At 34.9% G+C, this 23,413-nt stretch overlaps 2 protein-coding genes across 2 annotated transcripts in view; one reads left to right on the forward strand and one right to left on the reverse strand.

Moving 5' to 3' along the window:
• LOC107020995 (protein AIR1-like) overlaps window positions 1–3,602 on the reverse strand; it is a 7,078-nt gene extending 3,476 nt beyond the window's left edge. Inside the window, exons 1-4 of the mRNA XM_015221558.2 lie at window positions 3,296–3,602; window positions 3,019–3,072; window positions 1,282–1,401; window positions 1,024–1,182 (exon numbers count right to left, since the gene is read on the reverse strand). Coding sequence (XP_015077044.1) covers window positions 1,024–1,182; window positions 1,282–1,401; window positions 3,019–3,072; window positions 3,296–3,487 — 525 coding nt within the window. The 5' untranslated portion in view covers window positions 3,488–3,602. The remainder of the gene's footprint in view (window positions 1–1,023; window positions 1,183–1,281; window positions 1,402–3,018; window positions 3,073–3,295) is intronic.
• A 3,557-nt stretch (window positions 3,603–7,159) lies between these two features.
• Window positions 7,160–23,413, forward strand: part of LOC107022576 (ubiquitin carboxyl-terminal hydrolase 13-like) — a 19,255-nt gene continuing 3,001 nt past the window's right edge. Inside the window, exons 1-27 of the mRNA XM_015223171.2 lie at window positions 7,160–7,322; window positions 7,492–7,555; window positions 8,460–8,598; window positions 8,696–8,853; window positions 11,189–11,463; window positions 11,543–11,746; window positions 11,833–11,941; window positions 12,037–12,152; window positions 12,367–12,465; window positions 13,470–13,579; window positions 14,506–14,580; window positions 16,145–16,223; window positions 16,320–16,457; window positions 16,548–16,628; window positions 16,717–16,836; window positions 18,305–18,427; window positions 18,835–18,912; window positions 19,006–19,094; window positions 19,179–19,287; window positions 20,850–20,918; window positions 21,002–21,112; window positions 21,779–21,834; window positions 21,969–22,146; window positions 22,224–22,325; window positions 22,422–22,493; window positions 22,973–23,038; window positions 23,290–23,355. Coding sequence (XP_015078657.1) covers window positions 7,302–7,322; window positions 7,492–7,555; window positions 8,460–8,598; window positions 8,696–8,853; window positions 11,189–11,463; window positions 11,543–11,746; window positions 11,833–11,941; window positions 12,037–12,152; window positions 12,367–12,465; window positions 13,470–13,579; window positions 14,506–14,580; window positions 16,145–16,223; window positions 16,320–16,457; window positions 16,548–16,628; window positions 16,717–16,836; window positions 18,305–18,427; window positions 18,835–18,912; window positions 19,006–19,094; window positions 19,179–19,287; window positions 20,850–20,918; window positions 21,002–21,112; window positions 21,779–21,834; window positions 21,969–22,146; window positions 22,224–22,325; window positions 22,422–22,493; window positions 22,973–23,038; window positions 23,290–23,355 — 2,907 coding nt within the window. The 5' untranslated portion in view covers window positions 7,160–7,301. The remainder of the gene's footprint in view (window positions 7,323–7,491; window positions 7,556–8,459; window positions 8,599–8,695; window positions 8,854–11,188; window positions 11,464–11,542; window positions 11,747–11,832; window positions 11,942–12,036; window positions 12,153–12,366; window positions 12,466–13,469; window positions 13,580–14,505; window positions 14,581–16,144; window positions 16,224–16,319; window positions 16,458–16,547; window positions 16,629–16,716; window positions 16,837–18,304; window positions 18,428–18,834; window positions 18,913–19,005; window positions 19,095–19,178; window positions 19,288–20,849; window positions 20,919–21,001; window positions 21,113–21,778; window positions 21,835–21,968; window positions 22,147–22,223; window positions 22,326–22,421; window positions 22,494–22,972; window positions 23,039–23,289; window positions 23,356–23,413) is intronic.

The following is a 23,413-nucleotide window of genomic DNA, read 5'->3' on the forward strand; positions in this document are numbered from 1 at the left end:
TGGGGGGTCAGAGTATAAAAATCAACCTATCTCAACTTTGAATATTTAGAAACTACATAAAAATCACTATGACATAAAAAAATTTACTTATTGAAAGATGTGTGACTCCCCAAAAGATTAATGGTGGATAAATTCGACCAGAGGGAGTAATACACAAGTAGTTGAAGGTGACAAAGGAGCAGAAGGGGGTTCACTCAGTGCCCAGCGAATGACCCCTTTCAGCAAAGTTACTTCATCTTAGAATAAAAGAAAATGCAGGTTAACTTCATAACGCTTGCCCCCAATGTGCTTTATTTTGCAAGCATAACCAATCTTCCTTTTTTTTTTTTTTTTGCATAACCAATCTTCAACATGACTCTTCCATCTAACTTAAAATTTATGTTGTTTCTTGAGATTAAAGATCTAGATTTATTTGAGGCTCATACATAGATCTACCATCAAAACAAAAACTCTCCCAACACACTAGGAGATAGAAGGGCAACAGGGAAGATATATAAGAGTTTAAACTCAATTGTGATACTGCCTAAATAAGTTGAATTGACAAGACAAAGCCGTCTGTATATGTAAATAACATTTTATGCATCCTATACACAAACAACAAGCTCCTCAACCTACAAGAGGTTTTCTCATAAGGTCCAGCAATGCAGTCTTCTCCCAATGAAAATTCTTAAGGATACACTAACATTACTCCTATAGCAATTCTAAGAAATTACCAAGTCCCAGCCTAGCACTGGAAGCAGGAATACTACAGGATGACATGAAAGTTGCACCAAGACACAATGCTAAAAGAATCTTAGTAACTTGTCAGTCTGTTTAAGTTTCGTCACAAATTTGCGGTTTGTATGTGCAGAATGAAACTTTCTAAATGCTCATTCACCTCAATGCATTAATATAAAAGAATATGCCAAGTATGATAAATTATCCTTAACCAATTTAACAAAAGTTGAGAAGACTAATAAGCAAGATAGCACAAGCAGTATGAGGTCACATATTCCAATTACAGTAAGCAATTTCTTCACTAACCTTTGCGCATTGTTTAGCATTATGTTCGAAACTTCCACAAACAAAGCATGGCTTCTTACGTCTAGCTGAAGTACAGTTAACTGCAGCGTGACCCTCTTCACCACAATTATAGCATGTTCCCCAACTCTTATCTGGAGTATCAAAGTACCTGGGGCCCCGCTGAGATCATATAGTGAATATTAAAGATGTAGGACCAAGCCAATCCATTTTTTGGGTTATGGAAAAAACATCACTGCAAATCATATTACTTCAACTCACAAGAAGCCTTCGTAGAACAGCATTATCAGAGACCCCAACAGGATTCTTTTCAGCTGCACAATCACCAATATCCATAGCTTTAGTATTATCCACATTTTCCTTTTCCTTCGCTTTGTCCTCCTAATGCATTAAAGAAGAAGAAAACAGCAATGTTATGGATCACAAACTCAACATTTAATACGGATTATGGTTTCTAAGACACAAGAAATATTTTCAAAAACTTTCAAATTAATATAAAAAAGCGTACAGCTTAACTTTGCAACTCAAAACAGATAGGGGCCAAAATATACAACAATAAACTACTTAAATCAGAAATAGATGGTTATGAAAGAATGCAGCTTGCAAGGGTCCACAGCACCCAAGAGAATCAGAGAAAAAAGAACTCGCACATACAGATCAAAGACAACCATATAACAGTAACATATCCCCAGAAAACAGCAGGAAAGAAACAACTCAACTGTAAAATCTGCAAAATAGTTTATTTATTTATTTTAGGGGAAAGATTATACTCTTCCAGAGTCGGACAACAAAATTTTTATATACTAGATTCACCATAAGAAAGACATTAGCAACTGCACTTTCCCCAAAAGTAGATCATGAAAGAATATAATGAGATGCCCTTGTGAAAGGAGCTTGTGCAAGTATATGTCATCATGTGGTGCAGGCCTCAGTGTGCATTCAAAAGTCCCCTTCATGAAAAAAACTTAAGTAATGGTGCCAAACTGATGAGCTATCAAGGACCACAGGTGACCAATAAAATGAAAACAGAAAGGAGAGATGAGTGAATACTTGGGGATGGAGGAGGGAGGAAGTCTAGTAAGGTACTTGAGAATGTTGATAAAGGCAACGGGCTGCAGCAGAGCTGAAGACATTTTTATCAGCTGGATATTATTTAAATACACCTATTCAAGGTCAATCTTGTCTTTCTTCTTATAGTTATCTCGATCAGGATATCTGGTTTGCTAGTTAATTCCCTCGATTTTCTAATGGTCAGCCAATTGGCAAGTATTGCTTCAACAAAAAATGCAGAAAAGACCATCTACAGAGACTTTGTAATACTTTTACTGGTTGGTCAAGTATTACAAAGTGACTCTAGCTAGTTTTTTCTCCATTTTCCTTTCTTAAAAAAGAAAAGCTTATTTGTAGATAGACCCACGAGTGTAGTCTGGGGAGTGTAGTGTGTCTGTTTCTGATAAGCCTCGGCTAAAGGGGCCAAAATATAAAGCAGAAATTAGTTTGGCAGTAATAGGTATTTATTCCATGAAGAGTAGCGCTGTCAAATTTAGACCATAAAATGTAAAACAAACTCGGCAGCTAAGGTCGGAATATATTCATCAGCAGATCAATTTGGGACAACCCAATCCAACCAATCTATAAGCTGGGATCAATGTGAGGCAAAGGAATTTTTTGAGGTTTTTCAAGTTAGATATAACACCATGATGAAAAAAAACTTTTGAAGTTAGGTTATAGTGGTTAAACAAATTATAATAAACAAACAAGCAAATGTGGTGTTTTTTCTTAAACTAACTTTTCAACTGTTAGTTTTATATTTCCTGCATTACCACTGAGATAACACAAAAAATGAAGAAACCTCTTAAACCAATGTATCAAGACAAACATCAAAGAGGATGCTAGTTTTCGGAAGAAAGCTGGCAAGGCAACAAGCAAAAGAATAAGCAGTAATATGCAAGTTGCAAGAATCTACTCGACAATTTACAGCAGGCAATTTCAGACTACCGGAAACATGTTCCTACAGAAGCTTTTGAAACCCTTGTCAATTCCACCTGACACCTGCACAACGAAATCGAGAAGGAGTCCGATTAGTCCACCACACGTTAGTGCGATTAACTCAACTTAAAAATGCTACATAAGCATGCTCCCTCTAGTGACTCTCGATCCAAATAACAACTAACAGCAATAGAAATGAGTAATTCAACCACTGCCAGGATCCTCTTCGGTCACAATATTATGGTCGTTTTTTCCTCCACTTTACTTCCTTGCAATTTCCACTTACCATTTCAATATTCGTCAAAATCTCAGCTTCTTCCTCTTCAATGACATTGGAACATGATGCCGGTATCATAGCCTTCTCTAAGATTTTCAAGCTGCGATCCTCGTTAGACTCCGCTTCTTCGTCCACACTGCGCATCAAACTGGATTCAGAATTCAATCCTTCTGATTTCTCCTTCTTTTCCTGCTTATCCATCAGGCAGATTTCTCGTTTTCTTACTGCTAATCGAGCAAATCCCAAAATCCCCAATTGTTGTAGTTCGAAGAAATGAAGCCGGGTCGACAGGGCTTCGATTTTATGATGGACCTTCTGAACCCGGACTGAACTGGGCTTGTAATTTATAGGACAACTTTCACATGTAGTTTCCATAACAAACATAAAACTATATAATTTGTTATACATATATAATTGTATAATTTGCTGGCCTAAATTGTATAATTCGCTGGCCTATTTCGCTGTAATTGTATAATTCGCTATCCTATTTCACTGCAATTGTATAATGCACAATTGCATAATTATTTGCCTATTTCGCTGCAATATTTGTATAAAATTTGTTTTGCATACAATTGAATCGAAGTAAAATGTATGTATATTGCATAATTATAAGTGTATAGGAAGAAGATATATGTTTTTCTCTCGCTTTATACAAAAACAGAAACACAATTTATACACTTCTGTTGTATAAAGCGAGAGAAAATTGTATGTCACTGCAATTGTATAATTCGCAATTGTATAATTCTTTGGCTTTTTCCGCTGCAATATTTGTATATTATTTGCAGTTGTCTACAATTGAATTGAAGTAAAATGTTTGTAAATTGTATAATTAAGTGTATAGCACGGAGATATATGTTTTTGCATGTGTATATACAATTTTCTCTCGCTTTATACAAAACAGAAACACGGTTTATACACTTCTGTGTATAAAGCGAGAGAGGCGAGCAGAGGAAGAGTGGCAAGCGAGAATGGGAGAGTGGCGAACGAGATTTTTGGGAGAGAGGCGACTGGCAAACTTTGGCTAACGTTTGCTATGGAGCACAATTAAATCAACCCGTAGCTACTCCATTTATTTTAGGTTATTAGTTTGCTATTATATATAATTAACCCTAATTTGTATCTACACTTGGCCCGTTTCAACAACACTCTCTATTGTCAATTTTTAATTGGGCAACTTTCACATATAGCAAATAAAAAATTCATATTTGTATGCTATAGCAAAGTTTGCATAATTGCGCTCCATAGCAACATAGAAACTGTATAATTCGCTATACATATACAGTTGAAGCGAATTGTATAAAACGAGAAAGAGAAAGACACTTGGGCAGAGATTGTATAAACGAAGTGTATAAAACGAATTGTATGATTATAAGTGTATAGAACGATTATATACAATTTGAATTTGTATAAAATGAAAAAAAGAAAGATAAAAGAGACTTGGACAGGGAATTTACAATTGAATCGAATTGTATAAAACGAGAAAAAGAGAAATTGGATACATTTTGAATTTGTATAAAACGAGAAAGAGAGAAAGGCAAAAGAAATTGGGCAAAGGAGTATTTCTATTGTATAATTATAAGTGTATAGGACGAAAATATATGTAATTGCATGTGTATATATAATTTTCTCACGCTTTATACAAACAGAAACGCAATTTATACATTTCTCTTCTGTTTGTATAAGTGAGAAAGGCGAGGATTGCGAGCGAAATATGGAAGAGGGGAGAAAGGGGAACTAAAATATATGTATTTATACAATTTTCTCTACTTTATACAAATAGAAACAATTTTTATACACTTGTGTTTGTATAAAAAGTGACGAAGCGAGCGAGAGATAGGAGCGAGAATGGGAGAGTGGTGAGCGAGATTTTTGAGAGAAAGGCGACTGACAAATTTTGGCAAACGTTTGCTATGGAGCACAATTAAATCAAACTCTAGCTACTCAATTTATTTTGGGTTATTAGTTTGCTATTATATACAATTATCCCTTTTTTAATTTAATAGTAAATCATTTTCTCTGGAGGAAAGACACAAAGTCACTATCGAAATTGTCTCGTATTTTAAAAACACTTTAATTTTGCAATCGTCATGTTATCCCACTAAATAATTTTGAATAAATATTATTATATTATTTTTCGATCAGCCCCATATTTAAAAAGCAAGTGTATTCATAACTAATTATTATATGACACGTGTTAGTTTAATTAAAAATGTATTTTTTTAAAAAAATAATTTTTTTTCTTTGTTGCTCTTTCTTACTTTTTGACTTATTTAAATTTTGATTTTATTTTAAATTCAAAATTTAAGAAAACATTTAGATAAAGCTTTAAAACTAGAGAGAGTAAAAATATGGAAAAATAAGTAAAAATGGTGACAATGAAAGTGAGAAATTTCAATGGAGATGACAATGAATTTTTGAAGAAGAACGATTGAAAAAAATAATAAGAAAAAAAAGATAAGAAAAATAAGATAATATATTTTATAATAAAACACTTATAAAAATAAAATTATATTACTTATTTTTTATTACTCACTCTCTATGATAGAGTGCACACCACTCGCTGTCAGGTGAACGAAAAATGATGTAATAATATATGTTCAAAATTATTTAGTGAGTAATAGGACGGTTGAAAATTAAGGTGTCTTTTTGAGTATCTGAGACAACTCCAATGTGATTTTATGTCTTTTTTTTATTTTCTTGATAATTTAAGGGGTTGTTTGGTTTAAATACAAATTATGATGAAACTAGTTATGATAAGATTAGTTATAATGAGATAAGTTATGATGAAGTTAGTTACAATGAGATAACTGATGATGTGATAAGTTATGCTGAGACTATTTTTTATTAAGCATTTGATTTGTTATATATAAAATAATATGTATTGCATAAAATTTAAGGGACAATTGTTTGCTTACAAAATTGTCCTTCACTTTATTTAGAATTTTATATTTTCTTTGTAAATTTTAGTTATTTATTCTTGAAAAAAAATTCATCTTATTTCCATGATGATACGATATGTATCCTAAAACAAAACTTTATTTTTATTTAGCTTTTTCATCTTAATTTGTTACATTAAAAGGGACTTATGAACAATTAAAATACAAATAAACATAAAATTACTCAAACAAATTCATAAATAAAAATAATTTAAAATAGTAGATTTTTTAAATGAAAATATGAAGAATTGTCAAGAAAATAAAAGATAGTGAATGTTGTGAGTGTTATCATACATGATACTAAAAAAATGTAAATATACATGAAGGTGAAAAGTGGGGTATAAAAAGATTTAAAGGGACATGTTTGTCAATTACCTATTTTATCTGAGATACGTTATCACAAAATGACTATACCACCAAGGATAAGGATAACTTATCTTGGTATTAATTATTAACCTGAAATAAGTTATTCCGAACTTGCCAACCAAACAACAAATTAAGTGGTATTATAAATTAACTTTGAAACTATTTGATATTATCGTTCACACCAAACGATCCTTAGAGAATAATTTCATAACCTTTTGTGTAGATTTATCCTTGTAGCTTTCACTTTCCTCGTGATTTTTGATATTATAATCACTCTCTTGTTCAATTTTTTGAACAAGGAGAGATTTTAAAATACGATTATTAAACTGACAAATCACTATAATAATGAAAATATCTCAAAACTAATCATAGTTATAGTGAGTTTTGGACTCATAACACACATTTAAAGAGTGTGGTTTTTCAATAGGATTTATATAACACTGAAACTGATAACCGTTTAGGCAGTTATAATCACGTGAAAAATCTTGGAGGCCGAAAGCATATTACGGTTAATTTGTCTGTTATAAGTTAATTAAACTTGGACCCTCGTTCATTCCAGAAACTTCTTTTATTTTATTCATTCAGCTCTGGTGATTTTTTCAATTTTCCCGCCTACTTTTACTTCTCGTTCTTCAAGCTGATTTCTCGATTTTCACTTCCATTTTCTTCCGAAACAAGTTTAATTCACTGGAATTTCTTCATCGATCACCATTATGGCTTCAACATCTAAGAATGTAAGTCTACATATCGTCTTCATGTTCTTCATTGATGAACACAGCATACATTGATTGGCTTACGATCGTTGCAACTCTTTTCTTTTTGGATTTTAGGGTTTTTGTATGGTGATAAATTTCGGCTTAGTTTTTGAGATTTCTTTGTTCTGTGTGTTTATTGTTTGAGTAGCCAGGAGATACGGAGATGACGTCTTTGCTGCCTCCACGTGGTAAAGGATATCAGCGCAGCGATGGTACTTAAGAATTAACATTTCTGGGTTATTTGTTCTTAATTTTTTTTTAATCAATTTAGGGCAAATGAATAAGAAGTAATGTGTTTGTGTTATATTATTTCAAAGAACAGGGACTATACAATAAGTTGAACATTTCCCATGTTTATACAGTTGATGTATTGTTCAAAGGCTCTTGAATGTTTGTGCAGAAGAATAAGAAGCAATGTGGTTGTATTTTACTATTTCAAAGAATGGGGACTATAGGATAAGTATAACATTTTCCATGTTTATACAGTTGATAGGTTGTTCAGAATGGATACACATTTATACTACACTGACACTCTTGACTGCATGCAAGGAAGAAAAAGAAGCAACATGTTTGTGTTTTCTATTTCAGGAGTGGGGATTACTGGATAAGTAGAACATTCCCCATGTTTATACAGTTGATAGGTGATACTCATTTGGAATGCATGTGAGGAGGAAAAAGAAGCAGCGTGTTTGTGTTTATACTATTTCAAGAATGGGGACTATAGGATTAATAGAACATTTCCCATGTTTATATAGTTGATAGGTTGTTCAAAGGGGATACTCATTCATGCTACATTGACACTCTTAAATGTCTGGTTATACAAAAGTAGGAAGTAGTTAAAGAATAATAGGATAAGAAGCAAAACAAACATATCGTGACTCATTTTGTATACTTGTGTCTGAACTATGCTAAACTAGGGCACTGATATGTTATTTGGTTAAAAAATAAGCTTGAGGTATACGAATCCATGTCATGGAAAGTTGATCGATAATTTTCAAATAAAACCAAATCTTAGTTGATTGTACATTAATTGGCTTATTTGATATGTACGTCTATGTTCTTTACGACTGGATTTTGAGTTTTTGATCTGACGGTTTCTCCATGTTGACTTGTTAGCACCAGTAGTAACAGGAAATGATGGGGATAATCAGCTACCAGAGTATCCACAAACATTCTATTGGAAAGTAGTGAATTTCTCTAGGTTGAATGTAAAGAAGCTCTACTCTGACGATTTTATTGCTGGAGGCTATAAATGGTATTGTAATACTCTTTCATATCCTTTCATATTCTCTGTACAAAGTAAAGCTATTACCTTAGGTCCCATGATGTTTTCTTTCCCTACTATTTGACAGGCGGATTTTACTTTTCCCGAAGGGCAAGAATAGTGAATACTTGTCTATGTATCTGGGTGCTGCTGATTCAGCTGCTTTACCTAGTGGGTGGGTTATACACGCTCACTTCAGTTTGTCAGTAGTTAATCAAACTCAGAATGATTACTCAATCAGAAAAGGTAATTGCTACATACTTTAATTCCTCTTCTCCAGTTGATAGACCTAAATTCTCTGTTGAAATTCTAAAGACCAGATTTAGTGTTTATTTTCTGTTGTGCCTGCGCTGCTGATTGTTTTCTCTGTTAATAACCTGACAGTTGGATAGCTATATCTAGTCATAGAGAACAGACATCATGTGCTTTTTACGTGAGTGTATATCAAGATGTAATGTGGACACTTTGCCCTTTCCCTGCTCGCCCTTTTTTCTCATACCCATTCCTTTTTGTGTTTCCTGACTTCCTTTCCCTCCCACCCTCCTATCCTTTTTCCCATTATCACTTTGTTCCCTGAAATTTAGCAGTCTATTTCCCACCAATTTAGTGATCTACTTCCTTTAACTATAGCTAATGGCTGATCATTTTCCTGAACCTTAATATTTCAATGCAATCAACACCCTACCTTCCCGTGGGAACCCTCCTTCATCCCGTTCCATCCAACAGAGATCTGCTTCCAAATATCAGCTGTCTTAAGGAGGTTGTCCCAATTAAATGTAAGTTGCGAATGTACTCGATGAGATCCAAGTAGCCCTCTCCTTCTTGTAACAATCAACTGCCTTCCCTTTCCCCTTGTTCTGATTCTATGCCTCATTGAGGCACCAACAGTGGCTCAACTCCTTTGGCCATGATTACTTCCCTATCAACTGACAACAACAAAAATAGGGATTTTCTCCTTGCTCTCCAACTTAGATAGAGAAATAGCCTTAAGGTTTTTGACACATTCTTAAGGTAGGCAATCCCTCTTCCCTCCTTTACCCTTGTGGTTTGGAAAGCTGATTCAGCCTATTCCTCCCTGTTGCTTTCATTGTCTAATGACATTCCTGTCTTTTTATCTTATTTTTCAACTTCTCCCCAAATGGAAAATGAATGCGGTCGTCATCCTTGTTTGAAACCTTTATTGGCCTTTTCACCGTACTCTCTGACGATGAGAACCTACCTTTTTTCCTCCCACATGAAAGGCTCGTGAACATCCAAACTGTGTACTCCGTCTTCCATCATCAACCACCATATACTCGACGCTCTACCTTCTTTGTTCACTAGGGTACTAACATTCAACATGTCATGTGTGCTATAACCGTACTTACAATTACAGGATATCCACAATACTATCCAGCTGCAAATCTGGTGGTGCGTTTGGAATGATATGTATTATTTTGGTTAGGTTTTGGTGTAACTTGGCAAGATGTACATCTATCTTTTGTTATAGTACTGTTTGCATCTTCTTGATGCCGTTAATGAAAATGCTTACTTCATCAAAACTCGGAGATGTACATACTTTTCCCCCTAGTTCCATGATTGACTTCATCAGCACATAGAAATGTTTTGATGGTGTACTTTTGGTTGTAACTTACCCAACACTTCTTCTTGGTTTTATTATACATGAAGTTACTCTTACCGATTAAAAAAATCTCTTAATAAAGTAAGAAGATTGATCGAAGAACCTGCAAACCTGAGTTGCCAATCTCGAATGAAAACACGAGCTCCTAACTCCTTGACATTCCTGTAACTTTGCTTGTGGATGCTTGCTTCTCTTTTGGAACTCTCTTTCTGCTGTTTTCTGAATGGTCAATAATCCTTTCATTATTGCACCTAAAAAAAAAAGACAATTAGTCACTCAGTCACGCCTTAGTATGAAGTCAGATGTGGTCGGTTATGCACCTTATACTCTACTGGATTATATACAACCCGCGAACATTAACAACCTATTAATCAAGGTAAAAAAAACCAAGAAAATAAAAAGCAGTCAGCGACCAGGGGGTTAGAATAAGTAGGCTGATCAAGGTTGAGTTGCCAAGCAGTTGCTTGTTCAACTTTTGCATGTGTTTCATTTGGGCCCTTGTTTTGTCCTTGACTGGCGTGCAGTGCACACACCCCATTTTTGAGATTTGCTGAGTTTGTCTGTCTTTTGGTTTTCATTTTTCTCATGCTTTGATATATTATAAGAAAGCTTTCTGATGTTGGAATCCTTTTCTAAGGCTGGATTGCTGCTTGGGATTGAGGATGTCTAGTTCCCACTAGTGCCTCGTTGTATTTTTCTTATACATCTTCTCTTTGGGAGGAGGTTGGAAGTTGGGTTGTGTGAACTGGTTTCATCTTGTGTGAAGTGCTTATCAGAATCGTCTATTTTATTAATAAAAGATCATATGACAAAAGAATGGTAACTAGGAGTTCTGGCAATTTCCAATGAGTAACGGGAATACTTCAGGCTGTTTTAGCTCCCATAAAAGTTCAAACATAGAATAATTGCATTTGTTCTTTTGTAGGTCTCTATAAAACTTTTTTTCCTTGTGCTTCGCAGAGACACAACACAGATTCTGTTCTACGGCAAGTGAATGGGGTTTCAAACCCTTTATGTCACTTGTTGAGCTATACGATCCTGATAAGGGTTATCTTGTTGGTGATATGTGCACCATTGAAGCTGAGGTTGCTGTGCTATCAGATTCTGAGTTTATGTCGTACGACTCAATACACTCAAAAAAAGCCACTAATTTTGTTGGACTCAAGAATCAAGGAGCTACATGTTATTTGAACTCTCTGCTCCAGACTTTCTACCATATTCCTTACTTCAGGAAGGTTAGCAACTGTGCTCCATTCTTTTATGTGGTCAATTAAAGGACTCATTGTGATGCATTAGAGTTCACTGGGTTCACAGGCTGTATACAACATGCCTACAACTGAGAATGATATGCCCCTGGCCTTGCAAAATTTATTCTACAAGCTCCAATTCAGTGGCAAGAGTGTAGCAACAAGGGAGTTGACAAAATCATTTGGGTGGGACTCGTCTGACGTTTTCATGCAGCATGATGTGCACGAACTCAATACAGTTCTATGTGAAAAGCTTGAGGGAAAGATGAAGGTAAATCAGGCTTCTAAACACATACAAAGTTATTCTTCTCTGCTTTGGTAACTGATTGATGATAGCTGCTCTTCTGCTGGTGTTAGGGAACCATTGTGGAGGGTACCATACAACAGTTATTTGAAGGGCACAATATGAGCTACATTGAGTGTATCAATGTGGACTACAAATCTACGTGCACAGATAAATTTAATGGTAACTTCAGTTGATCAAACAAGTTCCTGCTGTTTTCTTTTTTAGCCATTTTTATCGTTGTATCTTATGATACTTTGTACGTTTGTGTGTGGCAGATATTCAGCTTCTTGTCAAAGGTTGTTCTGATGTTTATGCTTCTTTTGATAAATATGTTGAAGTTGATTATCTTGATGGTGATAACAAATATAGCTCAGAGTTATATGGTTTGCAGGTAAGTTTAGCACATGAGTTATTGAGTTTTCTATTTTGCTATGATCTTTGAGCAACTTGACGAAAAATTTCAGGGAAGTTAAGCTTCAATTTTCTGTTGCCTACCTTGTCTCTCATTTCTTTTCAGCTTCTCTGCTTGGTTACACTGATGAGGATTTTGGTCACTCTTTTGCAAAATCAACCTTATCTAATACCGAGGATTATGGTTGTTTCAGGATGCAAAGAAGGGTGTGTTGTTTATTGATTTCCCCCCCGTTCTGCAGCTTCATTTAAAGCGCTTTGAATATGATAGTATGCGAGGGAATGATTCAAAGGTTAGTACTCTTTTAGTCTAGCAAGTGCCAACTATTGTTCCATGATTTTAAAACTTTAGACTGTGAAGTGTTCCCACACCCCATTTAGTGGGATTTCACTATGTATGTTGTTGTTGTAGACTGTCAAGTGTTCTTCTGCTGTTGTATGTCTGTTGCTTTTCCTCTATATACTAGTATAGTGTACTTGTGTTGCACGTGTTTGACGCATAAAAGAAATTAGTAGTTTTAAATATGTTTGGTAGATTTATGTCTCACTGAAAATAATCAAATAAGAACAATACTAAAAATTAAAGAACTCCAATTTTTGAATGATGATAAAAGTAAGCATGAAATAAATGTGAGGAACACTTTTTATGTATACATGACATATAAATATATACCTGACTTGGGAGATGCTTTAAAGATAGGTCCAATTCCATACATAAAGTAAAATGAAATTGTATTGAAACTCTACTTCTTTGGTGTAAACTTTATTATAGAGTTGGTAGGAAGCTTGTAATTGCTCACTTTTGGAGGTGGCCAGCATATCCTTAATGCTGATGAATACAATTTACTAATTTCAGAAAAATAATAATATATACCTGACTAGTAGTGGGGCAAGAATTAGGAAGAAATCTGACAAGACTTTTCCTCTTCCATCAACATTGTTCCAAGAAGACATTGAGCCAAAATTACCTAACAACGGGGTTGGAAAAAAATCGTTGAAGTGAGTTTTTAACTTTTAATTGAAGACAAACACAAGAAAATCAAATAAGATATACCAGTCTAAAAAAAGAAAATCAAATAAGATTTACTAATCAAAATAATAACTCCCTGAAAATAAGCAAATAAGAACAGTACTAAAAATTAAAGAATTTCAATTTTTGAATGATGATAAAATAAATTAGTGACCTTCATTCTTTTAAAGTAATATATATAGTACTTATGTAAAAAAGTCATCTTGAATTTGTTTGGTATGGTTTGATTGATTCAATCATTTATTGGTGAATGGTGATGCAATGTAGATAAATGACCCATATGAGTTCCCTTTGCAACTTGATCTGGACAGAGAGAATGGTAAATACTTGTCTCCCGAGGCTGATAGAACTGTCAGAAACCTTTACACACTTCACAGGTATCATATGCTTTGAAGTTTTAATTATGATTTATTCATTTTTTTCAAAATCAACTTTCCATTTTTGTGTTAAACTATGATTGCATTTTCCCCCTCTAAATGACCCACCAACATCAATAAAATTATTTTATCTTAAAGTAGGAAAAGGGGTCAATTGTTTTTATGAAATGGGCCAGATGTTTAGCCAACCCTGAAAAATAAGTAATAGCTCAGGTAGTAAATGAATGGGAACAATGGAAGCAAGAAAATTTGCCTGGTGCAATTTAATTCATAATGAGCTTTCACGTATCAGCATTTTTCTAATTAACAAATTTAATAAACTTGCTGAGCGAAACAGAACCTGCCTTGATGATTTAGAAACTGGTCCTAGCATAGTTTTAAGCGCTTAATGTAGTGATTCTTCCGCTTCAGCCCACTGCAATTTGATAGTGGATTGAGGAAGAAGAAAACAGAAAGCTAGGACATAAATCCCTTGCAAATCATGCATAGTTCATATGATGATGAAGAAGAATGTTAGCTAAAAGGATCTTGAGATGTAACAAGAATGACAATTAGTGGCAACAATGAAGACGCTATATCTTCCCTCGTATGATATATTTTAGAAACTCAAATGTCCATTGGAAGTCTGATTCGCTGGAAGTCATAAGCACGCTAGAATAGAGACTGGTACATTTTGAATCATGACGCTACAACAATTAGATACACTATTTGTGATGAATAGGTGGTTCTTGGATGAGTGTATGCTTGACCAAGTATATCATAATAGACTTCTGTGTGCAGGAAGCCTACCTAAGATAGTCAACTGGAATAACGTTATTTCATGTACTTAAGGTTGTGGTATTCGCATCAAAGACTTTTGCTCGGCTGTTCATTTTTTTTTGGACAATGTAGCTCATCTGTTCATTTTTCAACCTCCTCCTTGGCAGTGTATTAGCCCATGGGGGTAGTGTGACAGGTGGACACTATTATGCTTTCATACGGCCAACTCTTTCAAACCAGTGGTAAACATTTTACACACAAGTTTGTCTCTTCATACGGGAATTATCATTGTTTTTTTTTTTTTGAAATCTTGAAGTATTACACAACTAATTTCTTCCTCTTCTGTTTCGTAATAACTATAGTCTTTTTGATTATAAATTGCTTTTGCCTGCTTTGGAGTTGGAGTTAGAGCATTTATTGACATTGTACAAAACTATGTTATTGGAAGTCTCTTTTCAAAAACCCATCCATCGTACTTCTTCAGGTTGTTCCATTTTTTCATCATACAGAAAAACTGTTATTGGCCTCATACCATGATATACTATTTTCTGTTTATTTTTTGTGTATTGATGAATTTTCTCCTTGCCCTCCAGTGTCTTGTGAACTTGGGAAATTAAAGTGCTTCTTCCCGAAGCATCCTAAGCTTTAGGCTGTAGGATGAGTTATCCCAATATGTTGGGCATCCCTATGGCTGAAAGTGATTGACAGTTTTTCCTGTTTATCATAATGTTGAGAGACCGAACTAGTTTATTTTCAAAAAGAGAAGTAACTATATATTCCATGGGGCTTAGGCTTTCCAGACCTGAACATGTACAACATCCTTGCCCACTTCCTAAAAGGCTGTACCATTCTTCACTGTATACAGTAGGTAAGTGTTTCACCCTCAGTCAGACAAAAGTCCATCCTATAATTGGATTTGTTAAACTAGGAGGGTACATTTTGTAAGGAGTCTATTTGGTGTCTGTATTACAGATCAAATGAAGTCGTTTGTATTTAGTTAGAATGGAATACCTCAACGTCTGTTTCTTTGTAAATATGTTGGTTGCCTTTTATGTTCACAACGCCTGTGTATCTCCATCTTCTACCTGTTTTCATCTCTGTGGTTGTATTTACCACTGACAATATCTATGTTCTATCTTTTACTGTAATCACCTTGTTGCTGCTCTTTCACATATCCAGAGAACTAGCTTTATGAATGTCTCAAGGACATAGCTATAATATTAATTTCCATTTTTTTAAATCGGTAATAACAACTTATCTTTTCTATTTTGCATGATTAAGATGCTGAAATATTAGGATGAAACATTTGTCTGATCTTATTGGCTGTATCAAATGGATTATTTTATAGCTCTTTTGGCCTTATTACTGTTCAAAGAAACTTCTCCTTCTATTAGTCTATATTACCTTTAAATGAATTCAAAGAGTTATTTCCAGTTTGGGTACATTGAAATGCCCCCTTATTATGTGTTTTTCCTGTATATATGATGTGATCGTCGAGGCTTATTGCTTACAAAGGTCAGAGTCATAATCAGAAGTTGCTAGTTGGTTAATCTACTTCAACTTCCACTTGTCTCCTCCTTTCATCTTTTAGTATACAATCAGACAATGAGTATTTCGTTGCATCATAGTTGGTTGTCTTACACTTCAATCAATTGACCATGTCTCATATTCCGTTGCATCATATTTGGCCATCTTATACTTCAGTTACCTCACAATTTTCATTTGTCTGCTTTACTATTTTGTGCTTTGGTTCATTCTGCAAGTCTATGATTCTGCTTCCTAGGCAAGTAACGTGAATGTTTCCAGGTATAAATTTAATGATGAAAGAGTGACTAAAGTAGATGCAAAAAGGGCATTAGAAGACCAATATGGTGGTCAAGGGAAGGTAATCTGTGACTTGGTTTTACTCATTGGTCTTGATCTTTCCCATGATATCAGATTTGTTGAGTTCATTTTAGTGTCCCTTCTGGATTGATAGCAGTTGCCACAGACAAATCCTGGATACGAATTTCAAATTTCTGAGAACTCAAATGCTTACTTACTGGTCTATATACGAGAAAGTGATAAAGAGAAAATAATGTGTACTGTTGAACAGAAGGACATAGGTGAACACCTGAGGGTAAGATATAGCACCAGCAGCATGAGCTGTCTCTTTATCTTTGCACCTATTTCACATGTTGACCTGACTATACTTATGGACGTCTTCAAGGCAAGGTTTGAAATAGATCATGAGGATGAAGAGCAGAAAAAGAAGGACGAATCAGAGGCAAACCTTTACACAGTTATTAAGGTCTTTTATTATTATACTACCATTCACAATGATTAGGACAAACTCCTGTTGCTCGAGTAACCTTTTAATTATTACATGACATGACTAGGTTGCTCGCGATGAAGATATACGACAGCAGATTGGAAAGGATATATATTTTGATTTAGTGGATCATGAGAAAGTTAAGTGTTTCCGCATTCAAAGAGAGACACTTTTTAGTGCTTTCAAGGTAACCAGCTATCTTTTAATCTCAAAATGCTACTAGACTAAGATATATTTGCATGTCTACATACTGTAAGCTCTAGTAAACTGCACTGAGATAAGTTCAGTAACACTCAATAAGATACAGTTTATTACTGTTACCTTAAATTGGTAGTATGTCCTATGAAGTAGAAGAAGATGCTCAGATGTATACTTCTTTAGATTAATGTGTCTGCATTGATGTGGTAAAACTTTTTGACCTTGGGCATAAGATTCTTTTATGCGTCAGTGTAATCCAGCTAATAGTTTGATGTTCATTCACTCCTGCTATATGTACCTTTTCCCTTGCTATACAAAGCCGTTGCTCAACCAGACGATCTGGTAATATTGTTTCTTTTGTTGAAAACCAGCATACTAACAAGACTAAAGTCTATTCTCAAGTAGTAGATATCACCTATTTGAATCTTTTCCTTTCCATTGTGCCTTAATTTTAGCTAAGCCTGCATTAATTTCATGAAATTGTGTAGTCTACCTCGTCCCTTTTTAACACCGTCACTCACTATAGTTTTACACGTGCATTTGTAGGTTGATGCAAGATATAAACAAACCATCTCAAACAACCTTTTCCATTTTTTTCTCAATGCATGCTACTTGCACCTTCTGACAAATATGATATTTTTAGTCTTATCTAATCTTGTATTACCGCACATCCATCTTAGTATCTGTATCGCTGCAACACTTATCTTGTGGATTTGTTGGACTTCAGTGGCCCAACAGTCACTACCATATAACATTACCGGTTTTGTAACTGTTCTGTAGAACCTACGTTTCACTTTAGTGTGCATCCTTCTCTCACAACACCCAAGGTGCCACTTTCCATTTTGAATCCTCCAGTTTTAATACCTAGGTTTACCCTTGCTGAACAAATATTACATGTGTATAGATACTTCGCATATAAACTTTAGGACTTAAAAAGTTGCGAAAAAGTTTCATATACCCATTTCTGATTCATTCCTGAATTCGACACTGAAAAATAGAACAAATATAGAGAATTTCTAGTTACTTTTATTTCATTTTATTTATGTTTAGTCTGAGATAAGTTTGGATGGAGAAATATAGTTAGTTAGGATTCATATAGCCCAACCCCATTTTGGGGTTGAGTTTTTTTTGTTGTTGTTGTTGAATATTATAAGTCCATGTTACTTGAGCCATATTATTTGTTGTATATTATAAGTTCATGTTACTTGAGCCATATTATTTGTTGTATATTATAATAAGTCCATGTAACTTGATCCATATTATTTGCTGTATATTATAAGTTTATGTTACTTAAGAGGTAAGCCATATTATTTGTTGTACATTATAAGTCCGTGTTACTTAAGCCATATTGGGGCCTTGTTTCGTGGTAATTGTAACATTAATCTTTTCAGATGCATTAGCTGCAGTGTCCTGACATACTTTTTTATTATGTTTACTAATTATATAGCTTTATGCAGGAGGATATCAAAAAAGAGTTTTGTGTACCAGTGCAATTTCAACGTTATTGGCTCTGGGCCAAGCGTCAGAATCACACGTATCGTCCTGATCGGCCATTGACCCGTCTTGAAGAAGCTCAAACTGTAAATATTTCTATTCTTAGAATTTATTTTGACAGTTGGATTTAGTGGTAGTGGTGCTATAGTATAAAAGAGGATGTCCCACAGTACTTGAAGCTCCCGCATGAAGGGGTTTTCAGAAAATTAGATGTATATCCCCATCCCACATCTGTAGGGTCAATAATTTAAGGTAACCCATATCCTCTAGGTAACACCTACCTGTCTGTTGCCCCAAGAGTATTCAACGGTAGTCTATAATTATTTATTGCATGCGAAGATGAGGTGTACATGTTACGGGTGACTCCAAATTAGAAGATGAGAACTGATACACTAACTTACTACTAATACCAACTAACTGGCAGTCTTAAAAGCTCATGCCATGAAAATCATTTGCTTGTTCGGTTACTTGACAAGTTTTCACCTGAATGTAGGTTGGACAACTGAGGAAAGTGTCTAGTAAGTTTCACAATGCAGAGCTAAAATTGTTTCTCGAAGTAGAGTTGGGACCGGTAAATATTCATTACCAGTGTGCTGTGGTGGTGCTTATTTTAAGATTTTTTTCTTTATGACCAGAATTCATATAATGTATGCATAATGTCTAGGAACTAATGCTCCTCTCTCCACCGGAAAAGGCCAAAGATAATATTCTGCTTTTTTTCAAGGGTTATGATCCTGAGAAAGAAGATATGAGGTATCAGAAATTATCTTCTTCATTTTGCATTTACATGACAGTTGTTTTGGTGATCTATGATGTCTTTCTCTTTCATGTACACAGGTATGTTGGAAGGCTCTTTGTGAAGGGAATCAGTAATCCCATGCAAATCTTGAGCAAACTAAACGCAATGGCTGGCTATGCCCCAGATCAAGAGATTGAGCTTTATGAGGTCTGTTCCTAGAACATCTTAGATATACTGTACACTCCTTGATCACTCTTTTCAAATTGCAAAGCAAGAAGCTTTGTTGAGGTGTGTGAGGGTGCAAATCACTGGCTATTCCAGAACTTGCAGTTGATAAGATCTGAAGTGCTCTGCTTTTGTAGCTTGTTTCCATTCAGCCTCCTTATGTTGGCAGTATGTTAAAAATGTCTGGTTCCATTGCTGGGGCATAAGACTATGAAAAACATGTTACGCTGTCTGCTGATCAAATAACTTTTATTTTAGCTTTTGTTTTTGTTTTTCTTGATATGGTAATAAGTGTTTTGATCTAGAGGAAAAACTCCCGAAGTGGTATGCAGAAAGTAGAAACGACACCAAAATATGAGTTCTCCAAATGACACCCAGTTATTATACTAACTCCAAGACATCATAGAGACTGGTCCTCGTTTGTATAGAAGTATATTCTACCCATTTAGAAAGATTCCCGTGATGGTGCTTTTCTTGTCTTGATTACTTTTATGCTCCTTTCTCTTTCTCTCTTGTATTGGTGAATATGTGACGAAGTTAGACGTGCCATTATTTTCAAGAGTTATGTAAATTTAAATTTAGGGATTCAAGACGGTTGGGACTATAAATAAACTTCCACGGTTCTTGAGATAATGAAGAATTCCTGTGAAGCTAGAAGCATTTAGAAATTCATTGTGATCTCAAATTTGAAGTTATAGTACCACGTCGAAATTGATTATGTTAAGATCCATTAAACTTACAAGTATCGTTCTATCCAAAATACAAAAAAAAAAAACAAGAAGGTCGATCTTGCTGTGTTAGAGTTTGGTTCTTAAGTTGTATATTTTCTCACATTGGAGAATATGATATCTATTGTGTTTAACACCAGTGAGAAGGTGTTAGTTTGTACTGAACATCCATTATTCAATAGAATCTATTTGTCTCCTCTTCTTTTCTCATATGGTATTTGAACCTCCGTGATTGAAGTAGAGATTTAAGCAGCTTCGTCCAGGTTTCTTGCCCTGTCCAAAGTTTTTTGGCTTCTTCTCATTTCTCTTTTCGATGACTGTTCTTATGGTACCATGTCTACTTTTAAAGACAGTTCTAGCCTCAAAATATCTTCTTTTTTTGAGTGATATTTCCTGGCAAGTTTCGCCGGCGATTCCAATTATGGAAGGTTATATATAAAAAGTACTACAGTGTCTTTGATAGTAATTTATGACTTTACGTGTTAAAATATTGATAGTCAAATTATATAGGATCTTAAGATCCTGATGAGGTCCTAGTCAAAACAGCAACAGCAGCCCTTTATGATTTTGGATATCTTATTTATTTCTAGTTTTTCCTTATGCAGCTGATTTCTTCCCATAATTATGCAGCCTTGAAGTGCAGATTGCAAATCTAGAAGCCATGAACAGAATTTTTTTTTGCCTCTTTTACTAGTTCATTGATAGATTTAAGTGGCAGTTTTGCAGTATCATTCTGTAATATCGCATGGAAATATCTAAAGATTTAGAATTATAACAATTGTAGTAAAGAACCCACAATCGTTTTTCTGTGTCCAGGAAATAAAGTTCGAACCAAGTGTCATGTGTGAGATCATTAACAAGAACTCCACTTTTCGATCAAACGAGGTATGCCCTGACCACACCATTATGGGTACAGTCATGCCAATGTACTTTTCTTATGAATGATCCTTTGTCCTTTTTCTGTGCAGCTTGAGGACGGTGATATAGTATGCTTCCAAAAATCTCTAACGGCTGAAAGTCGACAACAATTTCGTTATCCTGATGTTCCTTCATTCCTGGAATACGTTCACAATCGCCAGGTATTTTATGTCTAAATCTGTTCAGTAAAAATTATGGTCAGCAGGGATTCTTATAGCTCAATCCCAACTTGCTTCTCATATTACTTGATGATACCATTGTGGATTGCTTCTCAAATTACTTGCATGTACTGAAGACTTTTACTGGGGGGAGAACTAGCTGAAATCTAAATCCTGATTTTGCATTACATACCGGGTTGTTGATAAGTTCCTTGGATTACTTGCATACACTTAATGTGTGTGTGTGTGTGGGGGGGGGTTGACTCCCTCCGTACATTGGCATTGAGATTTTTATCTGAACACAATATTCAACTCATAGTAGCTGAAGATCTTTAAAATTCTGATAAGATGACAACTATTCTAGCTTTGTATTGACTCATTGCCTGAAATCTTAGAACCGAAGCCTTAAACATTTGGGTTTTCTAGCTTTGATTTTAGTTACCAAATCTGGAAAAGAATGTGAAGAGAAAGAAATGAAAACACCTAGTGTGATACTTAGTGATTTTAATTTCAAAGCAATATACAGTAAGGCAAGATCTGCTTATACCACATGGAACTGATGAGATGGTTTGCAATAAATCAATTTGTTTTCCAACAGTGTTTTGAAGTATGTACGTGACTTCGTTCTTTTGGCAGTCATCAGATTTCTGATACTACTATGTTTTTCAGGTCGTTCACTTCCGATCTTTAGATAAACCCAAGGAACAGGGTTTCTGCTTAGAGCTGTATGTTTAAAAACCTCAGATATGCTGACAATATCATTTTACTTCTCTTTTTTCCTTCTATTGTTTTGTTTCTCTATGCCATTGACCGAATTTGAGTATTCGTACTATTTCAAACGTTTTCTTGTAAATGCTAGGTCTAGAATCAATACATATGATGAAGTTGTGGGAAGAATAGCTCGACAACTCGAGTTGAATGATCCCTCCAAAATTAGGCTCACATCCCACAACTGCTTGTCTCAGCAACCTAAACCTCAACCAATAAAATACCGAGGTTTAGACTACCTTGTAAATATGCTGTTCCACAACAATAAGGTGAGCGCTAAAATTCATTGGATTATGCTATGCATGAGTTCCTAAAAGTCTTACTATCTCTAATTAATCTTGCACAGATTTCTGATATATTGTACTATGAAGTACTGGACATTCCTTTGCCAGAAATTCAAGGTTTGAAACCCTTTAAAGTAGCTTTTCATCACGCTACCAAAGATGAAGTGAGTATGCAAAACGGATTCTTATTGTTTTCTTCCTGCTTTCTTTTTCATTTTTATAATATATTAATTTTCAATTCTTGCTTCTTTACTCTTTAGGTGGTCATTCACATGATCAGTCTACCAAAACAAAGTAATGTGGATGATGTAATGAAAAATCTAAAGACAAAGGTAATATACTGGCCTGGTAGCATTTTTGGTTAAGCTAAGTTGAGCTAATTTTCTTCTAATTACTGAACAGCCCGACCCTTTCGCTACATTTTTTTTTTGTAGCAGATATTTAATGTCATGTTTGGTTCAAAGTTGAGAAGGGAAATATGTTTAGCTGGCTGATTTGTTTTTCTTTTGAATAATTTTCCTCTCTCTTGATGCTAAATACAACTTGTAGAGAAGTAAAGCCATTAACTTCTTCATTCTTATGAATATTCAAACGGTGTAAAAGGGCTATGTGGAGGGTCACAAGCCCTCCATTTTAACTTCTTCTTTTCTTCCTAATGAAACAATGGGCACACTTGCCTCTCCTCTTTATGCTCCCTCCTCATATCCTTCCTCTTTCTTCCCCAGCTGAACATAGCATAAGATTTCTTCTTTGCTGATGCTTCTCTAGCATTAGTTTTACTTAATTGCTACTCCGATGTGTCGTGAAACAGGTTGAGTTGTCGCATCCACATGCAGAGCTAAGATTACTAAAGGTATTCCGGCATAAGATTTACAAGGTAGTACTTTCTATTCTTATTGATTATTGCCTCAAAGTTAACCTTCTACTCTTTGTTCCTTGATTTACTGGTTCTGGCAAATTCCACGTGATAGTAACACAGTATCGTAATAGGAGCTGTTAAAGTTTGCTTCATCTGCACATTTAGTTTACCGGTTCCTAAAATGGTGGTTTTTCTATTCATTTCCTTCTGAAGAGAACTATCTTTCTTTGCATTATTTTTTCTTGTTCCTTATGATTGCTTTTGTGCAGATATTGCCAACTACAGAGAAGATAGAAAACATAAATGACCGGTACTGGACGCTACGGGCCGAAGAGGTCCTCCTTCTCTTTCTCCCTTTCACTGAACCCTTTCTTCTCTTTTGGGGGGGGGGGG

Source organism: Solanum pennellii, chromosome 6 (genome assembly GCF_001406875.1).
Source record: "Solanum pennellii chromosome 6, SPENNV200".
NCBI classification, from domain to species: Eukaryota; Viridiplantae; Streptophyta; class Magnoliopsida; order Solanales; family Solanaceae; genus Solanum; species Solanum pennellii.